The 12,591-nt window shown below is 57.9% G+C and overlaps 2 protein-coding genes across 2 annotated transcripts in view; one reads left to right on the forward strand and one right to left on the reverse strand.

The window, feature by feature from the left end:
* The window catches only part of ACSF2 (acyl-CoA synthetase family member 2), a 47,853-nt gene that overhangs the window by 1,457 nt on the left and 33,805 nt on the right, over window positions 1–12,591 (reverse strand). The window contains exons 2-12 of the mRNA XM_008011508.3: window positions 12,247–12,442; window positions 11,751–11,879; window positions 11,437–11,490; window positions 10,831–10,949; window positions 10,548–10,713; window positions 9,880–9,975; window positions 9,581–9,738; window positions 9,224–9,315; window positions 8,842–8,918; window positions 2,062–2,169; window positions 618–769 (exon numbers count right to left, since the gene is read on the reverse strand). Coding sequence (XP_008009699.1) covers window positions 618–769; window positions 2,062–2,169; window positions 8,842–8,918; window positions 9,224–9,315; window positions 9,581–9,738; window positions 9,880–9,975; window positions 10,548–10,713; window positions 10,831–10,949; window positions 11,437–11,490; window positions 11,751–11,879; window positions 12,247–12,442 — 1,347 coding nt within the window. The remainder of the gene's footprint in view (window positions 1–617; window positions 770–2,061; window positions 2,170–8,841; window positions 8,919–9,223; window positions 9,316–9,580; window positions 9,739–9,879; window positions 9,976–10,547; window positions 10,714–10,830; window positions 10,950–11,436; window positions 11,491–11,750; window positions 11,880–12,246; window positions 12,443–12,591) is intronic.
* CHAD (chondroadherin) lies at window positions 4,140–8,636 on the forward strand. The gene is made up of 4 exons (XM_008011507.3): window positions 4,140–5,120; window positions 7,265–7,428; window positions 7,696–7,841; window positions 8,086–8,636. Exons 1-3 carry the CDS (start codon window positions 4,347–4,349, stop codon window positions 7,835–7,837), a joined length of 1,080 nt encoding a protein of 359 aa, XP_008009698.2. The 5' UTR covers window positions 4,140–4,346; the 3' UTR covers window positions 7,838–7,841; window positions 8,086–8,636.

Below are 12,591 nucleotides of genomic sequence, written 5' to 3' on the forward strand. Positions count from 1 at the left end.
CTCCACCTCCCAGGTTAAAGCGATTCTCCTGCATCAGCCTCCCGAGTAGCTGGGACTACAGGCATGCGCCACCATGCCTGGCTAATTTTTGTATTTTTAGTATAGGTGGGGTTTTGCTGTGTTGGCCAGGCTAGTCTCGAACTTCTGACCTCATGTGATTCACCTGCGTCGGTCTCCCAAAGTGCTGGGATTACAAGTGTGAGCCACCGTGCCTGGCCTATTTTCTTGGTGTTATTTATCGATGTCAGGCATCATCTGTCTTCCTCCAAAAAGAGGATCCTTCTCATCTTACTTTCCTCTGGACCTCCAGCGGCGAGAACAGTGCTAGCACATAAGGAATTCTAATAAGAATTTGCTGAGCTAACAAATGAGTATGAGTGACTGAATCTGGACTCAGCTTTTGCAGCTGCTGGTGTAGGATGATGACCCAGTTGATTTCTTCTGTGCTATGTATGATCATCCCCACCATATACATTTTGGAAATTAAGTCTCCTGCATGTGAGGGGTCATCTTGATACCCACATCCTCACAGTGCCAGGTTAATGTTCCCAGCTCAGCCTCAAGACCTCCAGCCTCCCCTCAGCAGCCAGAGCCTCCACCCCGCCCTGCCTTCTCACCCTGTCCGATACCACTTGTCCTGATCCACTGCTTCTTCTGTCTTCTGAGGCTCGCCCCAGTAGCCCAGCATGACGCAGTACCCTCGGATGCACAGCTCCCCGGGCGTGTTCAGCTCTGCCAGCATCCCCGCCTCCATGTTCATGATCCGGGCCTGGGACAGGACAGCCTCAGGTTGGGGCTTCCTATCCTCTTGCTTCAGCATAGGTGGTCCTCGGAAATGGAGAGAGCTTTGCCTGCTCTCAGCCCCCCAACTCAACCACCTGAAATGAGGCCCCCTGGCTCTGCCTGTCCCCATCCAGAGAAGGGAGACAAAGGCTAGAGTCGACCCAAAGCCAGTCAGAGACCTGAGCTGGGCATGAAAGAAGAGCTGAGGCCCAAGCTGGGAGTGCGGAGGAAACAGAGCAGGCAGGCAGCTGCTGCAAAGAAAGAGGTCTGTGGACTGCAGAACCAGCCAAAGAATTATAAACTGTGCAGAGGAGAAGGGAGTCTCCTCTTACTTCCCATTAAGCAGCAAATAAGCCAAAGAGGGTGGCATGGCAACACCATGTGAATAGGAGAGGCACAGTCTGAAAGTCTGGTAGAGCAAAGAGCCATGGCCACCGTGCCAAGGAAAGCTGAGCCTCCATGTGCCTCAGTGTCTGCATCTGTGAAATGGGGTGAGTGATGTCTGCCCCTGTTTCCCTTCCAGGTGAGCATCCTAGTGAGAATGGCAGTGCAGCTGTAGGACACATGGGAGGGGGCTCACATCCCTACTCAAACCCTGGGTACAGGGCTGCTCTGGCAGGAGGGAAGGGCATATTCACACCAGGACAGTGGTCAGCACCAGCGGAAGCAGCTACTTGTGCACAGGGGCAGCAATCCCCCAGGGGCGGGAGCAGAAGGGTGCAGGGGAAATCAGGAGCCAGCTGGCACAGCCCCAGTGTTGGAGCAGGAAAGGAGGCATGGCTGGGCATTTAAGATTGAGATGCACTCTGGGGCAACATTTGAGGGGCAAAGGGACCCCCCTAAAGGGATAGGCTGCTTGAGAAATGAAGTGTTTATGCCAAGCAAGAAGAGAAACTCTGCTAAAGCGAGAGGCGGGGACCACTGGAGGAAAAGAAGCTATGTAGGAAAACTCTCTGTGCTCTGGCTTCTCTTTGAGGCTACCCTGGCTGCCCTGAAACAGACAGTGGGCTTGGCAAAAACACACCTCAGACAGGAAGGGAGGCTGCGGAGAAGTTCAGCTGGCAGCCGCTCACAGCCACTGTTCCAGCTTTCCCCCTTTCATGCTTAGCCCACAGAGAACGCTCCAGGCCAGGCCTAGCACACCGCTGCTGCTGGGGAGCTCTAGGCATCCTGAGTGAGCCATTTGGCTCTCTCACTAAAAGCAACAGATGTCCCAGCTGGGTGCACCCCAGTTGGGTGATGGGAGGTAGGGCTTTGGAGTCTTGGTCAGGGGCTCACCTCCGTGTGAGGCATAATTCTGCCCACGCTTTCTGCCTTCTGCTCCACAGTGTCCTCAGGGAAGTTCGAGAATGTGACGGGACTGTTCTCTGTGGTTCCATAAGCAACCTAGAGGGTCCAGAAAGGGTGCCTGAAGAGGGCTCAGCACATGCAGAGGGATCAGGTGAGCTATCTGGGGAAATGGGAAGGAATTCATAAAAGAAAAGGGAAAGTGGAGGGCAGCTGAATGGTGGAAACAGAGACATCACTGGTAGGGGCCTGGGGTCAGGAGGCAGAGATGCTGGGAGTGAGCAGGCTAGATCTCTGCAGGGCCCCAGATCTGAAGGAAACTTGAGAGCAGGGACACCATTCTCTTCCAGCTGGAGCTCTCTCAGTGCCCCATTTCCTTGGAGCAGCCACCTGTCTGTGCCTGTGGCTCCGGTATTACGATCACTCCACCCTTCTCTCCCCCATCCCCTGGCTGCCTTAACCCCACCTTCCTGATTTCAGGCCACACCCCCTGCCCCTCGCTTCCAAGCCAAAGGCCCCATATACTTGATGAGAAAGCCAGCCTGCCTTGGCCCAGCTAGGAGTGGCACAAACACAACCCACCCCCCTCCCCATTCCGCAAACCCTGAACAAGTGCCTGGCCTTGGGGCAGGCGTCCCCCAAGCTCTGGAGAGTTTCCCGTGAATTTATTTCCATCAAAATAAAAAACAACCTAAGCAGTGATTTTAAAAACCAGTGGCACCCCCCCACCTCCCCCATTTCCAGTGGTTGGAAAGCCTGAGCAACAGAAAAACCAGAAGCCGGCCTTGGAGAAGCCTAAATACCATCAAGGAATGGTCTAGGCCAAGTATGACCCCCCTATCCTAGAGGCAAGGGGGCAGAGGGGTTTGGGAAAAGGGCAGGCGCTGGAAATCAGGCCCCAACACGAGGGTACTGGGTAAGGGGAGAGAGGCTAGCTACGGCATGTCCTAGGTCCCTTTTCATCAACGGACACCAGATCTCATCCATCCTCCTCCCTGTACCAAGCTTCCCCCATATCAGCTGCTCTGGCTCTGACACGACTGGGGTTTGGTTCAATGTGGGGTCTGGTTTCTCCCTCCACCCTTCACAGACAATATCCTGTGCCAGGCAGCTTGGAGCTTACCCTGAGGCCGGAGCTGTGGCCCTGCCTGTTCACCCTCCCCTTTCCACAGGAATCCGGACATCGTGGCTGGCAAGTGGGTACAGAGAAATCTGGCGGGCTGGGGCGGGACTGCCCACAGAACTTAGGGTCTGGCAGCCAGAGCCGTCCAGGGCTGGTCCTTCGACCTGCCCCGCCCCCTCCCGCACCCGTCCTCACAGTCCTGGGGCCACTGCCCGAATGTGGCCTCTGCCAAGTACACCTCGGCGCCACTCAGCCGCCACCCTGAGACCCCTCGGGGCGGGTCCTGACCACTAGGGTTGGGGATGAGGGATGGGGATATTTCGGGGCGATGAAGGAGGGAGGATGGTGAGACTGTGCTTGTGGCCTGTGGTTTCCAGGTGTGTTTGCCATTCCCGTTGGCCACCCTCCCCGACTTCCCACTTTTTTGCTCAGCCTTCAGCTGTGGAAAAAGGGGATGGGGGCGCAAGCAGGGTTGGGAGAGAGGGGTGGGGGCGCGCCCCAGGGTGGGGAAAGAGCTCGGGTCTCCCCAGGGCCAACTTCGGCGCGTCCGAAGTGGGAGCCCCACGCCGGGGCGGCTCTCACGCTCGGCCGGCGCTGCACAAGCACCCCATTAAAGCTCCGCCAGCTGGCCCACCACGGGGAGACGCGTCCGGCTGTCCGGTCCCGCTTCCTCCCGCCTCGCATCCAGGGCACCCGGCCGAGCGTGTGTGGATGGTGCGGCGTGGAGGCTCAAACTTGAGCAAACAAATAAGTTCAGGGAACACCTCCCTCTCTACGATGTAAACTCGGGGCTCCAGACATAACAATTCCCCCTTCCCAGAAAAGCCCCGGGAAAGGCGGTTGGCAGAGGAGCAGCACAGGAGAGCAGGGGGCTAGAGCCGGGGATCGGGGGCCACGGTCCCACGCCCCCATGCACGGTCGCCGGCTGGGGGAAGGGCCCCGCCTCCTTCCCCGTGGAGGGCGGGGGCGCATCTCTGGGCGCGAGCGAGTTAAGCCCAGTGGCCTCGATGCTCCACGTAGGAGCTGGCTCGGCTGCCGGCTGCGGTCAGGGCCACCGTATAAAGAGGGCGGCAGACCCGAGCGCCCAGGACTCGCCGCTGCCCGCGCCCCGCCGCCGCTGCTGCCCCCAGCCCCGGCCCCAGGAGTCCTGGCCATGGCCAGCCCAATGCTCTTGCTCAGCCTCGGCCTCCTGGCTGGTCTGCTGCCGGCGCTGGCCGCCTGCCCCCAGAACTGCCACTGCCACGGCGACCTGCAGCACGTCATTTGCGACAAGGTGGGGCTGCAGAAGATCCCCAAGGTATCAGAGAAGACCAAGCTGCTCAACCTACAGCGCAACAACTTTCCGGTGCTGGCTGCCAACTCGTTTCGGGCCATGCCGAACCTCGTGTCGCTGCACCTGCAGCACTGCCAGATTCGCGAGGTGGCCGCCGGTGCCTTCCGCGGCCTCAAGCAGCTTATCTACTTGTACCTGTCCCATAACGACATCCGCGTGCTGCGCGCAGGTGCCTTCGACGACCTGACCGAGCTGACCTACCTCTACCTGGACCACAACAAGGTCACCGAGCTGCCCCGGGGGTTGCTCTCCCCGCTGGTCAACCTCTTCATCTTGCAGCTCAACAACAACAAAATCCGTGAGCTGCGCGCAGGCGCCTTCCAGGGAGCCAAGGACCTGCGCTGGCTCTACCTGTCGGAAAACGCGCTGAGCTCCCTGCAGCCCGGTGCCCTGGACGACGTGGAGAACCTCGCCAAATTCCACGTGGACAGGAACCAGTTGTCCAGCTACCCCTCGGCTGCCCTGAGCAAGCTACGGGTGGTGGAGGAGCTGAAGCTGTCCCACAACCCCCTGAAAAGCATCCCGGACAATGCCTTCCAGTCCTTTGGCAGATACCTGGAGACCCTCTGGCTGGACAACACCAACCTGGAGAAGGTGAGCTCCTGGCTGCAGGCTCTGCCCTGGTTCCTTCTTCCCTTCCTGGAGGCCCCAGGAGCCAGAGCCACAGCTGGCACCAACCCCTGTCCCCAGGTTCCCTGTCCCTCTGGCTATCTCCAAGGTGAACAGCTCTGCCACCTCCCTTCCTCACCTTGTCACATCCCTACCCTCATCCCTGTCGGCTGCCAGTCTCGGCCACTGCCCTTCTAGGATTCTTACATATAAAAGGAGTGGGGCTGCCCTGGCCCCACAAATGGCCCCCTAGGGCCATCTCCAGTGCTCCCAAACCCCCCACTGCGGGCAGCAGCCACCTCTTCCTGTTGGGCCTTCCACCCCTCCTCTGCTGTTTTCCCGTCTCCAGTAAACCTACCACCCCATAAAGGAAGGTTTGTTTATTGAGGAGCCTTCTAGAGGAGCTGGGCAGATCAGGCCCACAAAGAGACCCTGTTCCTGGTGGAGGCTGTGCATGTGTGCTAAGGGGGAGTGGGGGACTGGGGAGTGAGGGGAAGCAAATGCCTGAGGAAGACATTCTCCATGCCCCACAGAGGCCCCGGTGGATGGCCCTGCCCAATTCACACAGACACAATTCATTGCATTCTCAAGTCCATTGCAGCTCAGTAGGCATGGGACCAAGGGCTCCCCCAGGCTGCAAGCATCAGGCCCATGGGCTCCGTGAAGGGGCAAAGGCAAGACCACTATTGTCAATCCTTGGCACAAGACCCCAGGTGTCTCTCCATAGGAAAGACTGGCATGCCTCACTGTCTCCAGACTGCTGACTGCCCTTTCCCCTCCCCCGTCACTAGACTCATCTCCTATCTGCTTCCTCACTCATTCCTTTCTCCCCTGGGGTGCCCAGTGTCTGGCCAGCTGGGGCTACATTGGATCCGAGCAGAATCCCTTCTCTGGGACTGGAAAAATCACCCTGGTACAGGGCCTTCAGCCAGGAGGTGTGGGTGGGGACCAACAAGGTAGAGGAGAGTCTGGTTACTGGAGACCTTCATACCTCAATGTGGGCCACAGGAGAGGGCGCGGGTGTGGAGATGTGGGCAGAATCTCACTTGGGCAGCAGCCAACCTTTGTTTGGGTGGATGGAGCCTGCTCAAACCTGCCCTTCTTCAGCCCTGCCTCTCCCCAGCTGAAGTTGGAGTCCCCTGTGGCCCACCAGTGCCAGAGTGGTCTTTCAGTGGGCAGCAGAGTGGCGAATCAGGGGTTGGTTTGGGGCAGGGGAGGCCAGACAGGAATTGTGGCGCCTGGGCAAAGGTGTGGGCACCAATAGAACATTTCCTCTGGAGCCGTCCAACCTGGCCAAAGGCTCCACCAAGGTGGCTTCACAAATAGCGTCTGGCTGGCAGTGGGGGAGCAGTGAGGACAGAGCTGGGGGAAGTCCTGGGACCCTGGGACTGTGGGGAGCCTGGGCCCACTGCCCACTCCACTAAGCACAGACCAAGTTCACCATGTACCAGTGTGGGTTGCTGGGGCCAAACTCTGGCAGCTCCACAGTCCCAGTGTTTGTGCAGGGATTGTGGTGCCAGGGGAAGAGGAGCTGGGTGTGGTCCTGTGGCTACTGTTTACCCACTGCTGTGACCCAGGGCAAAGAACAGCACTTTTTCCGTTTCCCCATTTGCATATTGAAAATAACACAACCGGCTGGGTGCGGTGGCTCGCGCCTGTAATCCCAGCACTTTGGGAGGCTGAGGCGGGCAGATCACGAGGTCAGCAGATCGAGACCATCCTGGCTAACATGGTGAAACCATGTCTCTATTGAAAATACAAAAAATTAGCTGGGTGTGGTGGTGGGAGCCTGTAGTCCCAGCTACTCGGGAGGCTGAGGCAGGAGAATGGTGTGAACCCGGGAGGTGGAGGTTGTAGTAAGCCGAGATCGTGCCAGTGCACTCCAGCCTGGGCAACACAGCAAGACTCTGTCTCAAAAAAAAAAAAAAGAAAAGAAAAGAAAAGAAAAGAAAATAACACCACCTGTCTCAAAGAGGGTTGTGAAGATTGGATCATCTGAGACCACTTGGTCACACTGCTTTGAAAACCGGGAAACTCCTCAAAGCGCTATGGCTCAGGTTCCAGGAAGGACACTGCCCCTCTGGCGCTCGGGTGCTCACTCATTCACTCATGACCACCTTGCTCCCCAGTTCTCAGATGGTGCCTTCCTGGGTGTAACCACACTGAAACACGCCCATTTGGAGAACAACCGCCTGAACCACCTGCCCTCCAACTTCCCTTTCGACAGCCTGGAGACCCTCACCCTTACCAACAACCCCTGGAAGTGTACCTGCCAGCTCCGGGGTCTTCGGCGGTAAGAACACCCCCATGTCACTCCCAGAGCCCACCCTCATGTGATAGAGACACATTAGCCCTGCACTAAGACATGTTGGACATGCATCCTAGATCTGCTACCTAATAGGCATGGGACCCTGGGAGCCTCAGTTTCCCTATCTGTAAAATGAAGATGACAGCTTCAGACTATCCTGTGGCCAAGTCAATCCTGGTCCCATAGTTCACTGCCCTTCCCCTCAGCACTCCCACCTTCTTCCCCAGACCCAGCAAGTTTCTGTCTCTCCAGGTGGCTGGAAGCCAAGGCCTCCCGCCCAGATGCCACCTGTGCCTCACCTGCCAAGTTCAAGGGCCAACACATCCGTGACACGGACGCCTTCCGCAGCTGCAAGTTCCCTACCAAGAGGTCCAAGAAAGCTGGCCGCCATTAAACAGGTGGGGGCTGGGTAAACAGGTCCCCTATATCCCTCTTTGGCGATTCCAGCAAGTGAGCTGGTATCTTCCAGGGTACTCCCTCCCACTGGAGGGGCAGGCAGACCCTCCATTTTTACAGAGAGAGGAGGGGAGGACTGGGGCCCCTTTCAAAGGGAGGAAAAGCTCCTGCCCAGGACTTCCATCATTTTCTCCAAGCATTATCTGGGTTGCTGGAGTACTGACATCGATCCTTGCCTCCTTGCAGGTTCTGACTCAGCCAGTCCTGGTGACTGGCCACTGCCTTCCACCGGAGAGACTACTGACCTTCCCACTTCCACCCCTACCTTCTCCCCACAGCCTCTGCTGATGCACAGAGCTGCCCACACCTAGACACGTCCTGGCAGGGGGCCTCGGGCACTCCACTACCAACCCAGTTCCACCCAGCAGTGTCCTGGGGAGAAGGAAGGCTGAGCCCCTCCCCAGCCATCATGCCTTCCCCACCCTCCAGCTCCTCTCAGAGAAGCTGTTGCTGAGACCCCCCCCAAGTCAATCAGAGCCACAACAGGTTGGTCATCAGGATGGCCACCCTTCCAGGATCATCCTTCCTCTGTTCCTCTTTCCCTGCCACGTGGCAACAATCATCAGATCCTTGCCCCACCCCTTGCTTCCAGAAAGGGTTTTAAAGCCCATGCCCCAACTCTGCCAGCCCCCACCTGCCAGGACATTCTAGCAGGACATCGGTGCTTTGCTGCCATCTTCCCATGCTGCAATTTCTTCCTGAGATTTCTATAAATATAAATGTATGTATGTATGATATTTAGTCCCCTGCCACCTATTTCCTTCACCCACCAGGTGCTGATGAGGTCAGACTATCTTTTATCACATCTGCTTTCTGGAGGGAGGGCGGGCTGGCTGCGAGGGTCGCCTTTGAACATCTGGCCTGGGCTCATCCCCGTGTCTGTCAATCTGTTGTCATCCCAGGCCTGGCCTGCCCACAGCCCGGGCCCCGGTCACCACTCACCACCAGGTCCTTCATATTTATCTTGTTGATGATGGCTCGGATCAACTCTGGAGGTGCAGGGGACCCAGCAATGACACCTGAATCACAGAGAGAGGGGCTGACACAGCTCCCCACTTCTCCAGGCCCAGTGGAGTCCTTTCACCTACAGCTCATTCGAGGGAGGAACCTTCCCTTTTCTCCCCTGACCCACGCCTTTCCTACACCTGGCAGCTGGCCCTGGGCTGGTGTCCCGGGACACTGGGGATCTCCCTCCCTCCCACCCACATTTTTACAGTGTCCTTCCTGCCCCCTAAATAAAAGACTGGGAGCTAACTCACCCAGGCCATTCCTGTAGGGGAAGCAGCCCCCTCCCCATGCCTGGCTGCCCTTGGCCCCACCCCACCTCCACGCATGGTCGAGATGTCATAACTGGAGAAGTCTGGCTGGTTCAGAATGTCCACGAACATTGTGGGGGTACCATACAGGAAGGAGCCTCTGTATAGGAGGAGGTCTCGAAATTAGGCTTGGAAGTGGAAGGGAACTCCCTCTTCTCACCCACCCCGCCATGAAACTGCAGCAAAGGGAACAGGCAGGAGACGCTCCTGAGGCAGGAACTGGTCCTCTCCTGGGGGTCCTCCACTGTCCCCATCCCCAGTCTCCTGGCTGGCGGGAGGAGGCAGCTCGGAAAGGTGTCAGGGCCCAGGAGTGAGGAACAAGAGGGTTTTATCAGCCTACAAGTAGCCTGTTCACCAGTGCCCACCTCTCTCTGCTGATGGCCTCCAGTGCCTTTTTGCCATTGAAGACGGGAGAGGCCAGGATGAGAGTGGCACCGTACATCAGACACATCATTGTGCCTCCCACAGAACCCAGGCAATGGTACAGGGGGCTGGGCAGGATCATCCGCAACTGCTCTGGTGTCTGGTGATGGAGACAGGAGGCTGGGTCTGTCTTGGAACCAGAAGCCAGTTCCTCTAGCTGGCAAGGGGAGCCCAGCCAGCCCCCCACCCCTGCCTGAGCCACCCCTCCTGCAGCCTTGCCCTGGGCCTAGAGCCGCCTCACCTTCTCATGCAGTTTCAGGCGCTCTCCTAATATGCTTGAGTTGTTGACAATGTTGTAGTGGGAGAGGGTGGCCCCCTTGGGGCTGCCTGTTGTCCCCTGACAAGGCAAGCAGGGCATGGCTTGGCCTCCTCCTCATCTCCTTCCCACCCTGGGCCACTGCCTTGAAGAGCACTGGACCAGGAATCAGGAGACAGGGATTGTTGCCCCAGATCCATCTGTTCAGTTTCATATTTGCAAAAGGTCTACCACAATGCCAGGTGTCAGGGTCCAGCAATGCAGAAGATAAGGTCTCCGTTCTCATGCCACCTATATGGCCCAGAGAACTCTGCCTCCCACAAGCTGGCTTGGGCAAATTCTCTCTCTGGGTCTCTGATTCCCCATCAGCTAAATGAGGGGCAGCCTCTAGCAGTTCTAACCTGTGTTGGTTCAGTGAAGCTGCCACTGCACCGTGAACAAGAGGGCTGGAGTGGAGAGGGCAGGGGGCTGGGGGAGGAAATGTGACAAGGACACCAGGTGCTGATATTTTCCAGAGCAGAGAGGACAGCTGAAGGCCAGTCTCAGTAAAGAATGCCTGCTCTCCTCTGCTGTCTCCCCATCCCTGCGGAAGTGTCACAGAGGCAGGGGGCATGTGTCCACCTGGGCTTGGGGCCTGGAGACCTCTGCCTTACCGAGGTGAACTGGATGTTGATGGGGTCATGGCAGGACAGGAACTGCTGGATGTGCTGGAGCTGTTCCAGATGCTGCTGTGTGCTGCCAGCCGCCAGCACTTCATCCAGGAGCAGGGTTCCCGGCAAAGGGGCATCCACTGAGATGACTGTGGTCAGATCTGGGAGCCTGGAGGTGGGGAGGATGGTGAGAAACAGGGGCTGAGGGAGGGGGCAGGGTGAGTAGTAAGTGAAGGGATCAGGGATGCTGAATGATGCACCACCCACTAACCCGGGACACACCCACCTCTGACTTTTCAAGGCCCCTGGCTGGGCATTCTCCACCTCTGGACAGATCTGCTTCAGGATGTTGTAGTATTGCTGGGTCTTGAATTGCTTGGGGAACACAAGGGCCTTGCAGCCCACCTGTGGAAGGGGAGTCCCCCACCTGCAGTCAGCAGGGAGCCTCAGACTAGAGCTCTGGGGGAGTCCTCACTAATCAGTTGCTCTCATACAGAGGCACCCGTCTCCGACACACACACCTCCAGCACACTCCCAGGCACCACACTGCAAGACAAATGCACACATGAACCAACCCCAAGACACACGCACCACACCCTGAGACACATATGCATCACATATGAGGATGGACACACACGCATACATGCACCTCTGCCCTGACACACACATGCCCCCATCCCTGCACACTCACGCCAGGTTTGTGTTTGACCAACCACCCTCTCCATGGAGTTGGGGCCACCTTCCAACCATCTATGACCTAAGGAAGGACACTCTGCATGTCACCCACCCACGCATGCCCTAGCTCACACCGTCAGACTCTGTGACAAGCAGAGTCTGTGCAGCCCCCTGTGCCAGGCCCCAGCCGGGCCCCTCCCTGACGAATGAGCTGTACCTTCTTGAGGACATACTCCAGTTCTGTAGCCTGGTAGGCTGGGTTCACAGACACCTGGTGGAAGCGGTGAGGGCTTATCAGTATTCTGGGCAGACTCTGTCCCTCCTGCTGCCCCTCTGCCCCCAGGAGGCATAGAGGCAGCACTCTACACCCCCTAACTCCTGGAGGCCTCCTTGGTGGGCCTCAGGAGAAAGCGCAACCTGGTTTGAAACCAACCAAGCACTGGTTTGGTCCTGGGGGCTGAGGGCCTGAGGGGCTCCCCTTGAATGATGTTCCCCCACGCACACCCAGCTGTCAAGCAAGCCCCTCCTCACCAGAATGATGCCCGCCTGGGCAGTGGCCAACTGTATGAGCACCCATGCATAGGAGTTAGGTCCCCACATGCCCAGCCGGTCACCCTTGCAGAGACCAATGCTCAGGAGGCCAGAAGCAGCTTTGTCCACCTGGTGTAAAAGATGGGGCACAAGGGGTGAGATGGGGCAAGCAGGAAGGGGCCCAAGACGCCCACCCTCAGCCCTTAGCCCGGGAGTTCTCATCACAATGACTGGGGACAAAGGGACAGGCAGATTCCCAGCCTCAGTGAGTCTGCCCTGGAGCCTGCATAGTTAACAAGTGCTCCAGGAGCTGCTGATACAGGAGGTGTTGGACCCCCTGTGCCTCAGTCCTGTCTCCTCCTGCCATCCCTTGGGGTTCTCTGGCAGCCCTAGCACACTGCCCCATAGCCAGGTGCCCAGGCTCCTGGTTCTGCTCAGCCAGGGCAGCTTGGGAACTAGCACCTGCCCACTTTGAGGTTTCCAGGTCAGGACCCACCTCCTCCTTGAGTTGGGCAAAGGTCAACCTGACGTTTTCATGGAGGTCGACCAAGGCCTCTCGTTCTGGGACCCTCTGTGCTGTGGCCTCCAGGCACCGGCCCACAGTCTTGCTGAGAAGATGGTTTTTGGTGCACCCTTGAACGTAGCTGAGGCCTCCAACGGGCAGGGGAACCATGCGATCCACCTCTCTGGAACTGTAGGGAGAGGAGCTATGAGTTTGACTGTCCCAGATCAGCCTCCCTGGAACCAAGGGCATGGCACACCCAGTCAAGCCAGGGGGTAGGCTGCTGACAACATGTTAGAAACCACTAGGTTTTCTCCAGATCTTCCCGTAAGCCTAAAA

Source organism: Chlorocebus sabaeus, chromosome 16 (genome assembly GCF_047675955.1).
Source record: "Chlorocebus sabaeus isolate Y175 chromosome 16, mChlSab1.0.hap1, whole genome shotgun sequence".
Lineage (NCBI taxonomy): Eukaryota > Metazoa > Chordata > Mammalia > Primates > Cercopithecidae > Chlorocebus > Chlorocebus sabaeus.

Excerpts from the sequence above, each read along its gene's own strand:
- CHAD (XM_008011507.3), top strand. The coding sequence starts at position 4,347 with ATGGCCAGCCCAATGCTCTTGCTCAGCCTCGGCCTCCTGGCTGGTCTG. Across the intron at positions 5,121-7,264 it reads ACAACACCAACCTGGAGAAG|TTCTCAGATGGTGCCTTCCT; the intron begins GTGAGCTCCTGG and ends CTTGCTCCCCAG. Across the intron at positions 7,429-7,695 it reads CAGCTCCGGGGTCTTCGGCG|GTGGCTGGAAGCCAAGGCCT; the intron begins GTAAGAACACCC and ends CTGTCTCTCCAG.